Source organism: Sinocyclocheilus grahami, unplaced genomic scaffold (genome assembly GCF_001515645.1).
Source record: "Sinocyclocheilus grahami isolate Dianchi unplaced genomic scaffold, SAMN03320097.WGS_v1.1 scaffold1326.1, whole genome shotgun sequence".
NCBI classification, from domain to species: Eukaryota; Metazoa; Chordata; class Actinopteri; order Cypriniformes; family Cyprinidae; genus Sinocyclocheilus; species Sinocyclocheilus grahami.
In genome coordinates this window covers 83,742-97,851 of record NW_015506505.1, presented here as the reverse complement: position 1 = coordinate 97,851, position 14,110 = coordinate 83,742, and the positions used below count along the sequence as shown (strand labels likewise).

General features: G+C 35.7%; 2 protein-coding genes across 4 annotated transcripts in view; both read left to right on the top strand.

Annotated features, from left to right (window-relative positions):
• LOC107569245 (anosmin-1-like) overlaps nt 1-4,935 on the top strand; it is a 76,001-nt gene extending 71,066 nt beyond the window's left edge. The window contains exons 12-14 of the mRNA XM_016255276.1: nt 1,639-1,856; nt 1,938-2,079; nt 4,376-4,935. Coding sequence (XP_016110762.1) covers nt 1,639-1,856; nt 1,938-2,078 — 359 coding nt within the window. The 3' untranslated portion in view covers nt 2,079; nt 4,376-4,935. The remainder of the gene's footprint in view (nt 1-1,638; nt 1,857-1,937; nt 2,080-4,375) is intronic.
• A 1,609-nt stretch (nt 4,936-6,544) lies between these two features.
• LOC107569248 (sentrin-specific protease 5-like) lies at nt 6,545-13,690 on the top strand. 3 transcript variants are annotated; one of them, XM_016255278.1, is made up of 9 exons: nt 6,545-6,703; nt 7,651-8,403; nt 8,485-8,590; nt 10,554-10,701; nt 10,785-10,832; nt 11,470-11,547; nt 12,538-12,675; nt 12,746-12,880; nt 13,225-13,690. In XM_016255278.1, the coding sequence occupies exons 2-9, from the start codon at nt 7,764-7,766 to the stop codon at nt 13,357-13,359; spliced, it is 1,428 nt and encodes a 475-aa protein (XP_016110764.1). In that variant the 5' UTR covers nt 6,545-6,703; nt 7,651-7,763; the 3' UTR covers nt 13,360-13,690. The 3 variants fall into 3 exon arrangements, with proteins under 3 accessions (XP_016110764.1, XP_016110763.1, XP_016110765.1); XM_016255277.1 differs by having other exon boundaries at nt 7,644-8,403; XM_016255279.1 differs by lacking the exon at nt 10,785-10,832 and having other exon boundaries at nt 7,644-8,403.
• The last annotated feature ends 420 nt before the right edge of the window (nt 13,691-14,110 follow it).

Genomic DNA, 14,110 nt, shown 5'->3' with positions numbered 1-14,110 from the left:
ATACCTAGCACAAGAGCACTGAGGGAAATGTACTGTAATCTCACCAAATTAGCTGGGAGGATCTCACATAATATCACATTTTTACTGCGTAAAGAAAGGAAGCCTGCTTTTTATTATTTTAATTACAAAAATTCATCCCAGTTTTCATTCATGCAAATCCATACAGACATACAGTACATACATAAATCTAAGTGTCTGGATGTTTTACTTTTGTTTGTTTGTAATTCAGATTATTCTCAATTCTGAATTATTCTGAAATCAGCATAAAGTAATGAATGTACAACAATAATAACAACAAAAAATAATAATAAATTAATGTAATAAAATTTACATTACTGCTGCCTGTGCCAGAGAGGGTAAGATGATACCTAGCACAAGAGCACTGAGGGAAATGTACTGTAATCTCACCAAATTAGCTGGGAGGATCTCACATAATATCACATTTTTACTGCGTAAAGAAAGGAAGCCTGCTTTTTATTATTTTAATTACAAAAATTCATCCCAGTTTTCATTCATGCAAATCCATACAGACATACAGTACATACATAAATCTAAGTGTCTGGATGTTTTACTTTTGTTTGTTTGTAATTCTGATTATTCTCAATTCTGAATTATTCTGAAATCAGCATAAAGTAATGAATGTACAACAATAATAACAACAAAAAATAATAATAAATTAATGTAATAAAATTTACATTAAAAAAACTTTTTTTTATTTACTGTATGTATTTATGTAAAATACATACAGTAGCATACAATATCAGTAATGTCAGACTGAAAAATCCTAAAAATTACCCTCAAAATAAATTTACCCTCCTTCATTTTTGAAATGTTAAAAAGTTCAAAAGCCATACGTATGACAAAAACGTTAAAATTATGACAAAATGTCAATAAATAAATAAATAAAAAGCAATGACAAAAAGTCAAAATTATGTGATCATTTTCTATACAGTGCTCATTTCCACCACATAAGAAAACATTTCTGTTAAATCATTATTATGAGATAAAAAGATAAAAAATTGTGAGATTAAAAGTCATATATATGACATAAAATGTCAAAATTATGAGTTAAAAGCCATAATAATTTTGACACGAGTTTAAATTATGAAGCATAAAGTCAAAATTATGGCATACTAAGTCTTATGACATAAAAAGTCAAAATTATGAGGTAAAAAGTTATATAAGCTTTACAAGCTTATATATCCAAATTGAGGTTCTGATTATGACATAAAAAGTCCTTATTTTGACATTACATTGACTTTTTATGTCATAATTAGGACTTTTTAATGTCATAATTTCAACATTCAACATCTCATGATTTGTAATTCTGATTATTTTTATAGTGATTAATTTTAATCTAAAAGTTTTAATTAAAAGAAGTACAACAATAGCAACATTATTATATTAAATGAAATTATATAATAATATACATTATATAATAATATACAATTACAGTAGTCACACTGAAAAAAATATTTTATCCTAAAAGTGTTCCTCAAAATATGCTTAGTTTTTCATGTAAAAGTTTTTTATTTGAGCTGGTAGTGAAATGTGAGCCAGACAGTTTGAGATTTTTGCAAATGTTATGAGAGAATTTCTGTATTTTATGGTTCATCCCAGTGCAATATGTTGTGCTAGAGCGCCCTCCTCAGGGTAAGAAAGGCCTGCAGCGGCCGGAGAAGCTGTCAGCTTGGTTTCAGCCGGTGAACGGCTCGGTGCAGGCCGTGTTCAGCTGGCAGGTGTCTCCAGAGAGCTCGGGACAGACCCCCATCACTGGATTCCAGCTCTCCTGGCTCAAAGTGTCCCGCAGCAGCACCAACGGCTCGCTCGTCTCCCAAACACACTTCCTGCCCCCCGTGAGTCACACACACGCCTGACTGACCAATCACACAACACAGCAGCACTCTAAACACACTCAATGTGAACCTGTGCCTCAGGATCAGCGCTCTCTGACAGTAGAGGCGCTGCAGCCCCAGAGCGAGTACAGAGTGCAGCTGCAGGTCCTGTCTGGAGCAGGGAACGGACCCTCTGTGTCTAAAACCCTCCACACTCCTCACGTGAACCGCACACGCCTCTGAGGTACAAACACCACAGACACAGCACTGGAGATAGAAACGTACATCACAACATGCTTTAGGGTTATTATACCAGGGATGTTATCATTAACTAAAACTAAAACCATAAAAAAATATTTACATTAATGGAAATAAAATAAACATGAAAAAGCTTATTTTATTTCAGCTGGTCACTAAGGCAACATTCTCACTTTAGTTTAAGTTGAAGTAACACTTAAACTGGATAAAACATTTTAAATAATAAAAATAAAAATTATAGTAAACACAGAAAATATCTAATTTAAAATATTAACAACAACTAGTATTTCAATTATACTAAAATAACACTGTTTCATAGAAACAATACAGTAGCATAAACACATTTTGTATGATGAACATGTTTTCCAGTATCTGGTTTATTAATTTATAAGTTATATTATATATACGTTTATAAGTTCATAATATATAAGTTGCTGTAACCATCCTCAGAATTCAATGAGCAAAAAAATTATTTAAAAAAATTTAATTAATCCTGAGCTTGACATAATCGATTAGCATTTCTATTTTATTTCTAAAAACCATAAAACATGAAGCAGTTTCATTTAATAATAAATAATATTAAGGTAATTAAATTATCAAAATTACTTCAGGATTGTGAAATGTGTATAATGCTCACAAATTCATGATTCATATTATGAAAAAAGTCATAATAGTAAACAAAAACAACAATGACCTGAATACCCTAAGGGAAATATATTATGATAACTTTTTAAAATGGAATAAAAAAATAATAATAATGATGACATGAATATGAAGATTACATACCAAGGCCTCTGTTTAAAATTTTTTTTTTTTTTTATCATCTCTGACATACTTGTTTGTCATTGATCTATATATATATATATATATATATATATATATATATATATGACATTCAGAGAACAAGGTGTGTGTAACAAAAGATGCAGCATAAGAAACTCGACAGTCCAATTTTCTTTCTTCCGTGGAACACAATATAAAATGTTTTGAAGAATGTTCACGCTGTTCTTCTCTGTTCAATGAAGGCAAAGAGTGTCCAGGACTTTCATATGGAAGTCCTTTTCTGCCACGTAAGAAAAAAATAAAAGTCAAATATCAAAAGTAAAATCAGGATTATAAAAATAAAGTAGAAACCATGATAAAAAAGCCAAAATTATGAGTTTAAAAAGTCATAATTATGTCAAATATTTTTTTAATTATGACATAAAAAGTACACATTATGTGATGTTAGGTCAATTATTGGTAAGTCAGTCGTCTTCTACTGGTGAAACTGCAGCTCTACCTTCACGTAAGAAAAAAATAAAAGTCAAATATCAAAAGTAAAATCAGGATTATAAAAATAAAGTAGAAACCATGATAAGCCAAAATTATGAGTTTAAAAAGTCATAATTATGTCAAATATTTTTTTAATTATGACATAAAAAGTACACATTATGTGATGTTAGGTCAATTATTGGTAAGTCAGTCGTCTTCTACTGGTGAAACTGCAGCTCTACCTTCATGTCAACTGCAGAAAGTCAAAATTATGAAAGTCAACTAAGGCTTTTTAGCTCAGAATTTTGTCTTTGTATGTCATAATTAGGACTTTAATTTCAGTTGTAACTTTATCATGTAATTTCATGTTTTAAGTGATAATTATGACTTTTTATGTTAACTTCGACTTTTACCCCATGATTTTGACTTGGTGTCATAATTTTGAGTTTATCTCATAAATATGCCATTATTTCCATTTATATAATCTTTATAAAATGTCTTTTTTTTCTCATGTTGGCGGAAACAAGCAGCCATAGTTTCAGTCATTTTTGAGCTTTGATTGAGAAACAGCTAAATTCCAGTCGATATCCTCTGAAACACTGTCTGTGCTCTGCAGCAGCTCACTGTAGCAATGGCTAATAATATTATCAACTAAGGCTTTTTAGCTCAGAATTTTGTCTTTGTATGTCATAATTAGGACTTTAATTTCAGTTGTAACTTTATCATGTAATTTCATGTTTTAAGTGATAATTATGACTTTTTATGTTAACTTCGACTTTTACCCCATGATTTTGACTTGGTGTCATAATTTTGAGTTTATCTCATAAATATGCCATTATTTCCATTTATATAATCTTTATAAAATGTCTTTTTTTTCTCATGTGGCGGAAACAAGCAGCCATAGTTTCAGTCATTTTTGAGCTTTGATTGAGAAACAGCTAAATTCCAGTCGATATCCTCTGAAACACTGTCTGTGCACTGCAGCAGCTCACTGTAGCAATGGCTAATAATATTATACTTCTTTACAGCTGGAGGAAAGAAGTGAGGAATCAAGCTACTCGTATATGATGAAGTGCTTGTGTTGCTCCTCATTTGGACAGGTGTGTCTGTCTAAGGACTAAATGTAAAGCACTCTTCATCATCAGAGGGTGTCTGCTGTCATGGAGTCGGAGTAATGGGACGAGAGCACTCGCACCAGACCAGCGTGACCACTGATTAGATCGTGATACAGGAATGATGAATAAACAACTTATGCTTTTGTGATGTAAAAATTAGTAGCACTGATGTATTTAGTATGGAGTTGCATATAGTTATGCGCCACATCATTTTATTAACATTTGTTTTTCATACAGAAGTTTAATCAATCTCAGTCATGAAACACAAGCTGTATGAATGTCTGAAAAGCTTGTGAAACTATTTTACATTACTCTTTTTTAATTTAGGAGACACTGTTTTTCCAGAAGTGCATTCATCAGATATATTTTGATCGTGTGCTTTCCTTGAGAATCAAACTCATGACTAGCAAAGTTCATTTTACGAACAGTTTACACAGAAATTCGTTACGCTCGTGTTTCATGAATAATGCCTAATATAAATATTTTTAATTGAACAAGTAATGTAATATATTAAATTCAACACTGCATCTCTAATTAATCTCAGATTGCACCATTTGAACAGGGTTATTTCTAAACAACAGCATGTCTTATTTTATTTATTGTGAATGTAATGCATTAATCTCAAGCAGAACGAGTGTAGGACAGATCGTGAGAAATGTCTGTGCCTTATACTGTATCAGTTATATCAGGCTAGATCAGATTGATTTGCTGCAAAGCGTGTTAACATGTCTCGCGTTAGCTGTCTGTCTTTACAAATACACTCACGGCATACAGACAACATGTGCTGGGATACTGCTGCTTTAACTGGGCAAATGTTTTCATTAAATGCTTTTGAAAGATATCTTTGTACAATATAGCATACAGTTTTGTAAATATTGAATTTGATGTATTATCTATGGTTTGTTGTCATTACTAATAAACTAAGCTAAATGAAGCTCCACACTTTTATGGTTTATGCATATATGTGTCTATATCAGGAGAATGTAAACTGAACATCAACAGGAATATTCTTAAAACAGATTTAGACTCGGGTGCACCAATCATTACATTATGAAAACAGTCGCCTATTTCTGAAAGTTGTCTGAACATACAAAATGTCCATTATTACTATTACTGTTTTTACTATTATTATTATTTAAAAAGTTTTTTCCCCTCTAATAGTTATGTGAACATCACAGAAAGCATTAATTCGTTTTATTATTTTGCAAACATGACGGGAATGTTACTTTGAATGTTCTCTGAGCGCTCTGAAACCAATAGTAACGTTACAAAACAAACATTGAACAAACGTCCAACTAAAACATCATAGAAATACTTAATAAACAATGCATAAATAACAATTTGATTGCTAAAAAACAGGTAACTTTGAATGAGTATTGTATTAAAATTACTGGAAGAACGTTTGTTCGTAAATTTAACGATTGAACCGTGAAGGTTTCCTGTAAGCAAACAGAGCACCGTGAGTGAATTAAAGAAGGGCAGCCGCAAGACTCAAAATATCCAAGCATAATATTTAAATATTGATGTGATTATTGACATTAAAAAGAGCTCGCTATCTCCTTCCCGTGTTGGGTCGTTCTTGAACGATTTGTTAATTTTGAACGAATCTTTAATGTGACTCGGGAAGAACGAGTCGTCTCGGGAGTGATTCGTTCAGTCGCGCATGCGCAACATCCTATAGGTTCTGTACTGGAATTAGTCAAATAGTTCACCTGTTTTGAGTCTTCGGGTTTTTCCGAGTCGTTCGTTCATCACGTGACAGCCCGTAAACCCAAACCCGAAGACTTGTCAGATAAGAGGTGAGGTGAGCTAATCATAGACTGAAGACCCAGGTAAACAATGAATTCATCTTTTCTGTTTCTTATAGCAGTTTTGTATTGTTTGTAGTGTGATCAACGTTTGCGTAAGTAGTAGACGTATTAGGGAAGTAACACGTAACATTTTAATTATATTTTGCTAAAATGAACGAAATGACTCGGAAAAAAGATTCGTTCATTTTGCTGAACGAGACTCAAAGGTCCGAGTCGGTAAAATGATCCGAACTTCCCATCACTTCCTGCTAGATGCCGCCAAAGCGCTTCGGCGAGGGACGTCATCGGCGCGCGCCGCGCTCGGTCTGCGACCATAACAACGCCTGATAAACCTCACTGTTATCGATTTCATTGATAGCGCAATATCGATCGGATTTTATTCGCACTGCCTTTAAGATCCCGCACACATCGTCCCTGAGAGCGACACATGGTGAGGCTGTGAGTCGCAGATGCGCGCGAGTGTTTGAAAGGCTGGGCTTTGTGTTTTGTTTGATTGCTAAATAAATGATCTAACGTTATTCAGATCTGACTGACTGATTATCTCACTATAGGTCATTTTTGCTTAGAGCTTCCTGAGGGCGTTAGACTTGTATGTGTTCATGTATTCTTTCAGTTTGATTTTCGATCAGAATATTAGTCATATTTTCCTCTAATAAATAATAAAATCAGTCTGCGATCCGCTGGTCTTACTGCCTAAACGAGATTCACACCAGTACCACAGTAGTACTAGATCACAGCACCTTAGATCATCAGATACATACCACACGATTATAAAAATCATTCATTATATACAGTATATCATGGTGTATAACAAAGACGCAAAGTATTACCACATGAAAGCATCACTGAACCGTGTTTTGTGGTGTACCGTGGTGATACTATATTGATAATGTTATATGACGGTGGTATAGACTGTTTAAAAGTACCATGTGCCAAATGCTTATAACAATAAAAAATAATCATAAAATTAACTTTCTGAGTTTTTTCTCTCTCCAGAACTCCATGTAAAAAGACACCTTGCAGAATTAATTCACTATAATAATGACAAATAGACAGGATAGGCATACAAAATAACTAATTTTAAAAAAAACAAGACAATTTTAAATAGCATATTCAGTGTTTAAAAGAGTTTGCAAAATTTGCTTACAAAGTACTCCTGTGCTTGAAATTGTTTGAAAATGATGGCGCCTATGTGGGTCTATATATAGTACACAATTTTGTGTAGTGTTTTTAACGAGACCCTAACCAATACCTGTTACCCACACAATACTTTTTATGTTATTTCTGCAAAGTACTGACTTCTCATGAATTTAATATCAAATCAACAACATTGTTTTATTCGTTGTTATTTTATTCGATCTTTTTTTCAGCGTGCAGATTAGACAAGTACTTCCACACTGCCGGGAATTCCAGCGTCTGCGTGTCGATGAAGGAGTCCTAAACACAGAACGGGTGGAGAGGACCCCAGGAGGAATGGGGTAGCGTTCTCGATGAGGGTCCCGGCAGCAAACAGCTCCGTTAGGGCAGAGTCAGGCTCGGGTGAGATGCCTGAGAATGGACGCTCCAGGAGGAAACGGGTGCCGAAGACGTGCGACTGCTGCGGGCCCCACGGCGGGCCCCACGCGCTGAAGAAACGCGGCCGCAAGAAGAAAGAGATGCTGAGCCAAGAAGAAGAAGAAGTGGCGGCGGAGGAGGTGGTGAGCTCGGCGGCTGTGGACTCGGTGGTAACTTTGGAAGCGGACGCAGCTTCTGAGATGGAGGAGGCACCGTCTCCTGAAGGGAGGACTGAGGGTGGGAGTGAAAGCACCGTCCTGGTGAACGGCTTGGAGAACAGCGCTCATGCCAACTGTACACATCCCAGTGACAACACAGAGCTGAGCCGTTCTGCTACGCTGAATGACTTAAGAAAGAAACCCGCCGATTCAGAGCTGGACGTTTGCACTCACACTGATGCCATGGAAGCCGAGCCGTCCAGCTTGAGCACTAATGTAAACAAGGCCTCCTGGGACCATCACTACTGCAAGCCCCTCGCTGGGGAGAATCAGAACCACTCCAGGGAGGAGACGGGCCAGCCGTCTGCATCGCCTCCTCTCGAGTTTACAACTGAGGGAATCATCGAGTGGATTCATGGTAGTGTTCGGATGATCTCCACAGCTTCTGTTGATTTCTGGTATCATGTTTTAGTTACTGAACGTGCTTTTTATCTCCCAGAATTCCTCGAGCAGTTCTATGGGAAATATGGAAGCTTCACCCCATTAAGTGATACCGACGTCCTCGATCACCTAAATAAGACATTTCAGTCTGATCTAAATGACAGGCAAGTTTAATCACTAATGAATAATTTTTTCCACAAGCACAGTACAAAATCAAGTCCAAGTCCAGTTCTCTGTAATCAGTGAAAGGATCGGTAAGTCAAAAATGATTCTTTCATTCAGCAAGGACACATTCAGTTGATCAAAAGTGACAGTAAAGATTTTTACACTATACAAAAAAAGCTTTTCTTTTGAAATTTCTATTCATCAAAGAATATGAAAAAATGTATCGCAAAACGTTTCCACAAAAATATTCATCTGTTTTCAACATTGATAATAATCAGAAATGTTTCTTGAGCAGCAAATCAGCATATTAGAATGATTTCTGAAGATCATGTGACACTGAAGACTGGAGTAATGATGCTGAAAATACAGCTGCACATTACAGTTTAACAGATATTCACACAGAAAACAGCTGTTTTATACTGCAATATTATTTCTCAGTATTACCGTTTTTACTGTGCTTTTGAGCAAATAAATGCAACCTTGGTGAGCAGAGACTTCTTTCAAAAACATTAAAAATCATACCGACCCCAAAATTTTGAACGCTAGTGTACATTTCCAATTAATGTAAGAGAGAAAAAGTGTGATTTGATGTGTTTAAAACTAGCTGTCTCTCATGCTAGATTACATTAGATATGTTCGATAATAGGGATGCACCGATATGAAAATTTTGGCCGATACCGATAACCGATTGCTATTTATTTTTGAAAGCCGATAACCGATATGTTGGCCGATAAATCTATGTCCAAATTGTTATATATTTTTTGAGAGCCTGATTACAAAAAAGGTCTCATCATTAAAAGCCACATCCCAAACACTAAGCAGCCTAGTTTGAACGGTCTACGTTTTAAAAATAATTTTACTCTCCCATTACCAAATTTAGTCATAAAAAAGTCTTACAAATAAATAAAATAATGCATAAATAATGCAAACAAGTCACTGGACATCATTACACGTGTAAAGAATCAAAATTAATGCGCCATAGATCAATAAAACGGAATAGCCTCTGCACGGACAATAATTAAATGATTTTAATTACTAAACCATATTGTTGATGAAAATAATAAGAGAAAAATACAAGTGGTTGTTGTTATTAATAATGTATCAATGATTTTGAAAAAGTAACAAATTAATACCACTGTTTTAAATAGCAGCCATTGAGCTGCAGCTCAAGCTGAAGCTGAAGAGCTGAATGAACACGGTAAACTGAAGCGTTTTGCTGGCAGCTTATTTAACTCAAGGAAATGCATCCTGAGATTAATATTAATACAACATAAACATAATAATACAACTTATATATGTACAAAATGACACAGTTATTGCATGCTATAGTCAGAATGTGTGATCCTGTTGTGGATGCGCGCTTCCCATAACAACGCGCTGAAACACAGCAACTAAACCCAAAGAATGCACAACGTTTTATTATAATAATGTTCTCATTAGAATGTTATATACACGACATTCCCAATCATAGTTATTAATGTTGTGCACTGCTGTTTGAGCTGCGTGCGCTGAGCTAAAGATGATCACTGGTAAACTGAAGCGCTCTTTTAACTTTACCAAACGCATTCTATATGAGATACATCAGATATACATCAAATAAACACAATATTACAATGTACAATTGCACAAAAGGCTGCAAACGAACAGCGCGCATCTGAAGTGTCTCTGAAGGAAATAATGCATTATTTATCGGCTTTAAGATATCGGCCAAATTTTCTTATCAGGCCGATACCGATAACAGAAAAAATGAGCATTTATCGGCCGATACCGATATGGTGGCCGATATATCGTGCATCCCTATTCGATAACCACAGTTTTCACATTTCAAAGAATGGGATTTGTGCTTCCACTGTTTTTAGAAAAGTAACGGAACACCAATTTATGCCCAATTTGTGGAAATTAGCATAAGGTTTAGGGTTGGGTGTCCTAATTTCACTTCGTATTCTGTATATTCTGCTACAGGATGAAGCTGATAACAGCAGAAGTGGCCAAGTACAGGGCTGGTCTGGCCTGTGCTCCTATGCATTTCTTCCAAGTGACCTACAACAAGCACAGTTTGACCTTAGATGACCTTTCAACACTTGATGACCAAAACTGGGTCAATGATCAGGTAGGCCTGTTTAAATCCATATTTCTAAGCAGTATATACATGTACACTGAAGTCACGCAGGATGTGTTTATCGGATTTTGCAGGTGATTAACATGTATGGAGAATTAATCATGGAAGCTACAGATCATAAGGTAAAAGCATTAATGGCATCCACTGGAGCTCTGTTCTGAATCTCGTACAGCTGAGATCCCCTGCAGCCTTGTGTCTGTGACCGAATCACAGCTGTACTGAGATTCACGACAGTCAGTCAGTCATAAGCTGTGTTTTGTCCAATTATCAATATTTTGGGGGCTAATATGTCTGTAGTGTAGCAGCAACACGAGCCCAGCTCACATAGTAGACACTTTCTGTTGGACAACGGTGTGAATTTCCCTGAACAACTTGAACCTGTTGTGAAATCTGTTTGCGGAAATCCTTCACCCTCATGAGAAATTCCTGTTTGTGTGGGAACCTATTAAATGACTAGATTTCACCCAAGAACATTTGCCAAACAGTGGTGAAGGTGTCCACTTATGAACTGTGATAGTTGTAGTTATTTAAGACTGGTATGTTTTCTAGAGGCTATGCATTACTGGCAGAAAGGCATAATAATAATACTACAATAATAATAATGATGATACTTGCTTTCTGTATGTTTAAAAAAAAAATATATATATATATATATATATGGATATCATAGTGTTATGGCTCTTATTTTTCACATTCATTCTGATGGTTTAAGGTCCATATAGAAAATGAATAGACATTGTTTTCTTTGTCTTTTTCTAGGTTCATTTCTTCAACAGTTTTTTTTACCGACAGTTTGTAGCAAAAGGTTATGAAGGAGTGAGACGATGGACCAAAAAGGTGAATGTGACGACACGCAAAACTTAGGGCCCTACGAAATCCGGTTTATTTTTTCCCAAATTACATTTTTTCTGTTTTAAGTTTTTGTTACTCTGTTTTAATGGTTAAAAAATTTTAATTAATCAAAAAACATGTCTAATTAATTGAAATCATGAAATTTACACAATTTAACAGCAATTTGTCAAAGGTTTAACAAAATTACATATTTAAGGCACTGTGAAATGTTTTTTTTTTTCTCTAATTCAGTTTTATTTTTTACCAAATTCAGTTTTTCATTAATTTTCAAGATTCCATTTTAATGGTTTCAATAAATTTTAATAATCAAAGGCATCTCTAATTGATTTTTTTTTTTTTTCAGAAATACTATGTATTTACATTTTTCTGCTAAATAAATAAATAAATATTTCTTAATGTTTTAATGATAATTTTATTAAAAGTGATAGTATTATCATTACATTAAGTAATATATTTTATAGATTTAGATGTACTGATCTTTTTATTTATTCATCCCAAATTTGGCAAATTCTGTGACATTCCGTGTTTTACAGTAACTTCCGTTTTTATGACTGGATTCCGCATTTTCTGCATCGCGGAAATCATAGGGCCCTAAAAACATCACATATTATCATGCATCTCATCTGTGCATGATAATGAGTCTCCTGTAAGTCTTTCCTAAGTCAACTTTTTGTTCTTTTCAACAAATGCCCACCCAGAAATTAAACTTCTGTCATCATTTACTCACCCTCATGTTATTCCAAACCTATATGACATTTTTTGTGCTGTGGAGGAAGATAGTTTTAAGCCCATTGACTTACTTTGTATGGACAAAAAAAACATAAATTTCTCAAAATTCTTCGTTTATTTTGTCTAACTGTTTTCTATCGAAATATGGAATTTGTGTCCCATTGCTGTTATTTTAAAGAATTGAGGCACTTATGTGGATTCCAAATAATGCAGAGTGTCTAATGTCTTCTGTCTTGATTTGCTCAGGTTGATCTGTTTTCTAAGACACTGATCCTGATTCCTCTGCACCTGGAGATCCACTGGTCGCTCATAATCCTGGACGTCTCCAAGCAAAGCATCAACATCTTCGACTCCCAGGGCATCCTGTTCAAGTTCGCTGTGGATGTGAGTGCTTTTGAAGGGTGCTTCAGACTGAAATCCTCAGAGACCTGACGTGTGTGACTCTCATCCACAGAACATCCTGAAGTACATCCTGGCAGAAGCCAAGGAGAAGAAACAAGCCGTGTTTCAGAAGGGCTGGAAGATGGTCATCAACAGGACCATTCCACAGCAGAAGAACGACAATGACTGCGGGGTATTTGTCTTGGAGGTAAGAAATGTTTCTGTACAGCAGAACTGGGTGGTCTGACGATATAAACAGTTCTGTAAACCGCTTTTGGGCATGAAACTTGTGGCGACTCAGTTGCATTTTCATTCACTGCTGATTTTTAATATCATGAAATGAAAATTCACCCTATATATTTTCTAAATGCACGGTATAGATTTTGAGAACATTTAATCTTTATTAAATCTCTTAAATGTTTGGACTTGGAGCAAATGATTGAGAAAATGTTGGTGTTCAAGATTAATAAGACCCTAGTGTTACTCTTAAGTTATATACTGCATCTATAATAAAATGACTCCTACCATGATATATAATCTTTCATTATGCAGTACTGCAAGTGCCTGGCGTTCATGAAGCCGCTGCTCTTCACTCAAGAGGACATGCCTCGCGTCCGCAAGAGGATCTACAGAGAGCTGTGTGACTGCAGACTGTCCGGCTGTCTAAACCAAGACAAAGCCTCGTAGACTGGTGTCTGGATGATGAACGCAACAGGAGGGAAAGGACTTCACAGCAGGAAAGAGAAACCCAAAGTTCTGGACAGGCAAAGCTGGAAGGTCCCAATATAAGAGCCTGTCGGTTTGCTGGAATTCTTCAGGTCACGTTTACCTCCTCGCATTACATCGGCGGCTCAGAAAGGCCTTTTCCCAGCCTCCTCAACCTTGAATTTAACGAAGCCTGCGACAACCTCTCAGAGAACCAGGTGGCTGTTCAGAAACAAGCGAGAAAATCCTCAGCTGTGGAGACGTTTTTCTGTTTTCCACAGATTCAAAACCTCACGCACGTGTGGATATTTTTTTTTAAACACTAGAATGGGTTGATGTTTAATTGTGTAATGACTGAAACTGATCCAAGGAGTTGTGCACTAATTACACAATGTCTTTTTTTTTTTTACACAGTGATTATTGCCCTGTTCACTCTCTGAGTTCCAGTTAATGTCAGCAAACCAGACTAAATTCACTGGGCGACACATTTTACATTTAGGATTATGCATGCAGTAGATGCATCTAAAGACAAACAGTGGGGCTTTTACAGCGAGAGATCACTTCCGGCACTTGCGTAAACTACGCCAGAGCGCGTACACACCTCGCGCACCAGATGCCGTGCGCACGCTCAAAGACAGTTGGACATAGTGGCGTATTAGAGGTAAAAAAATGATATAAATACTGTTCGGTTTCTGGCACAAACCGATCGTTTCGTGTCTTAGGACATCAATGT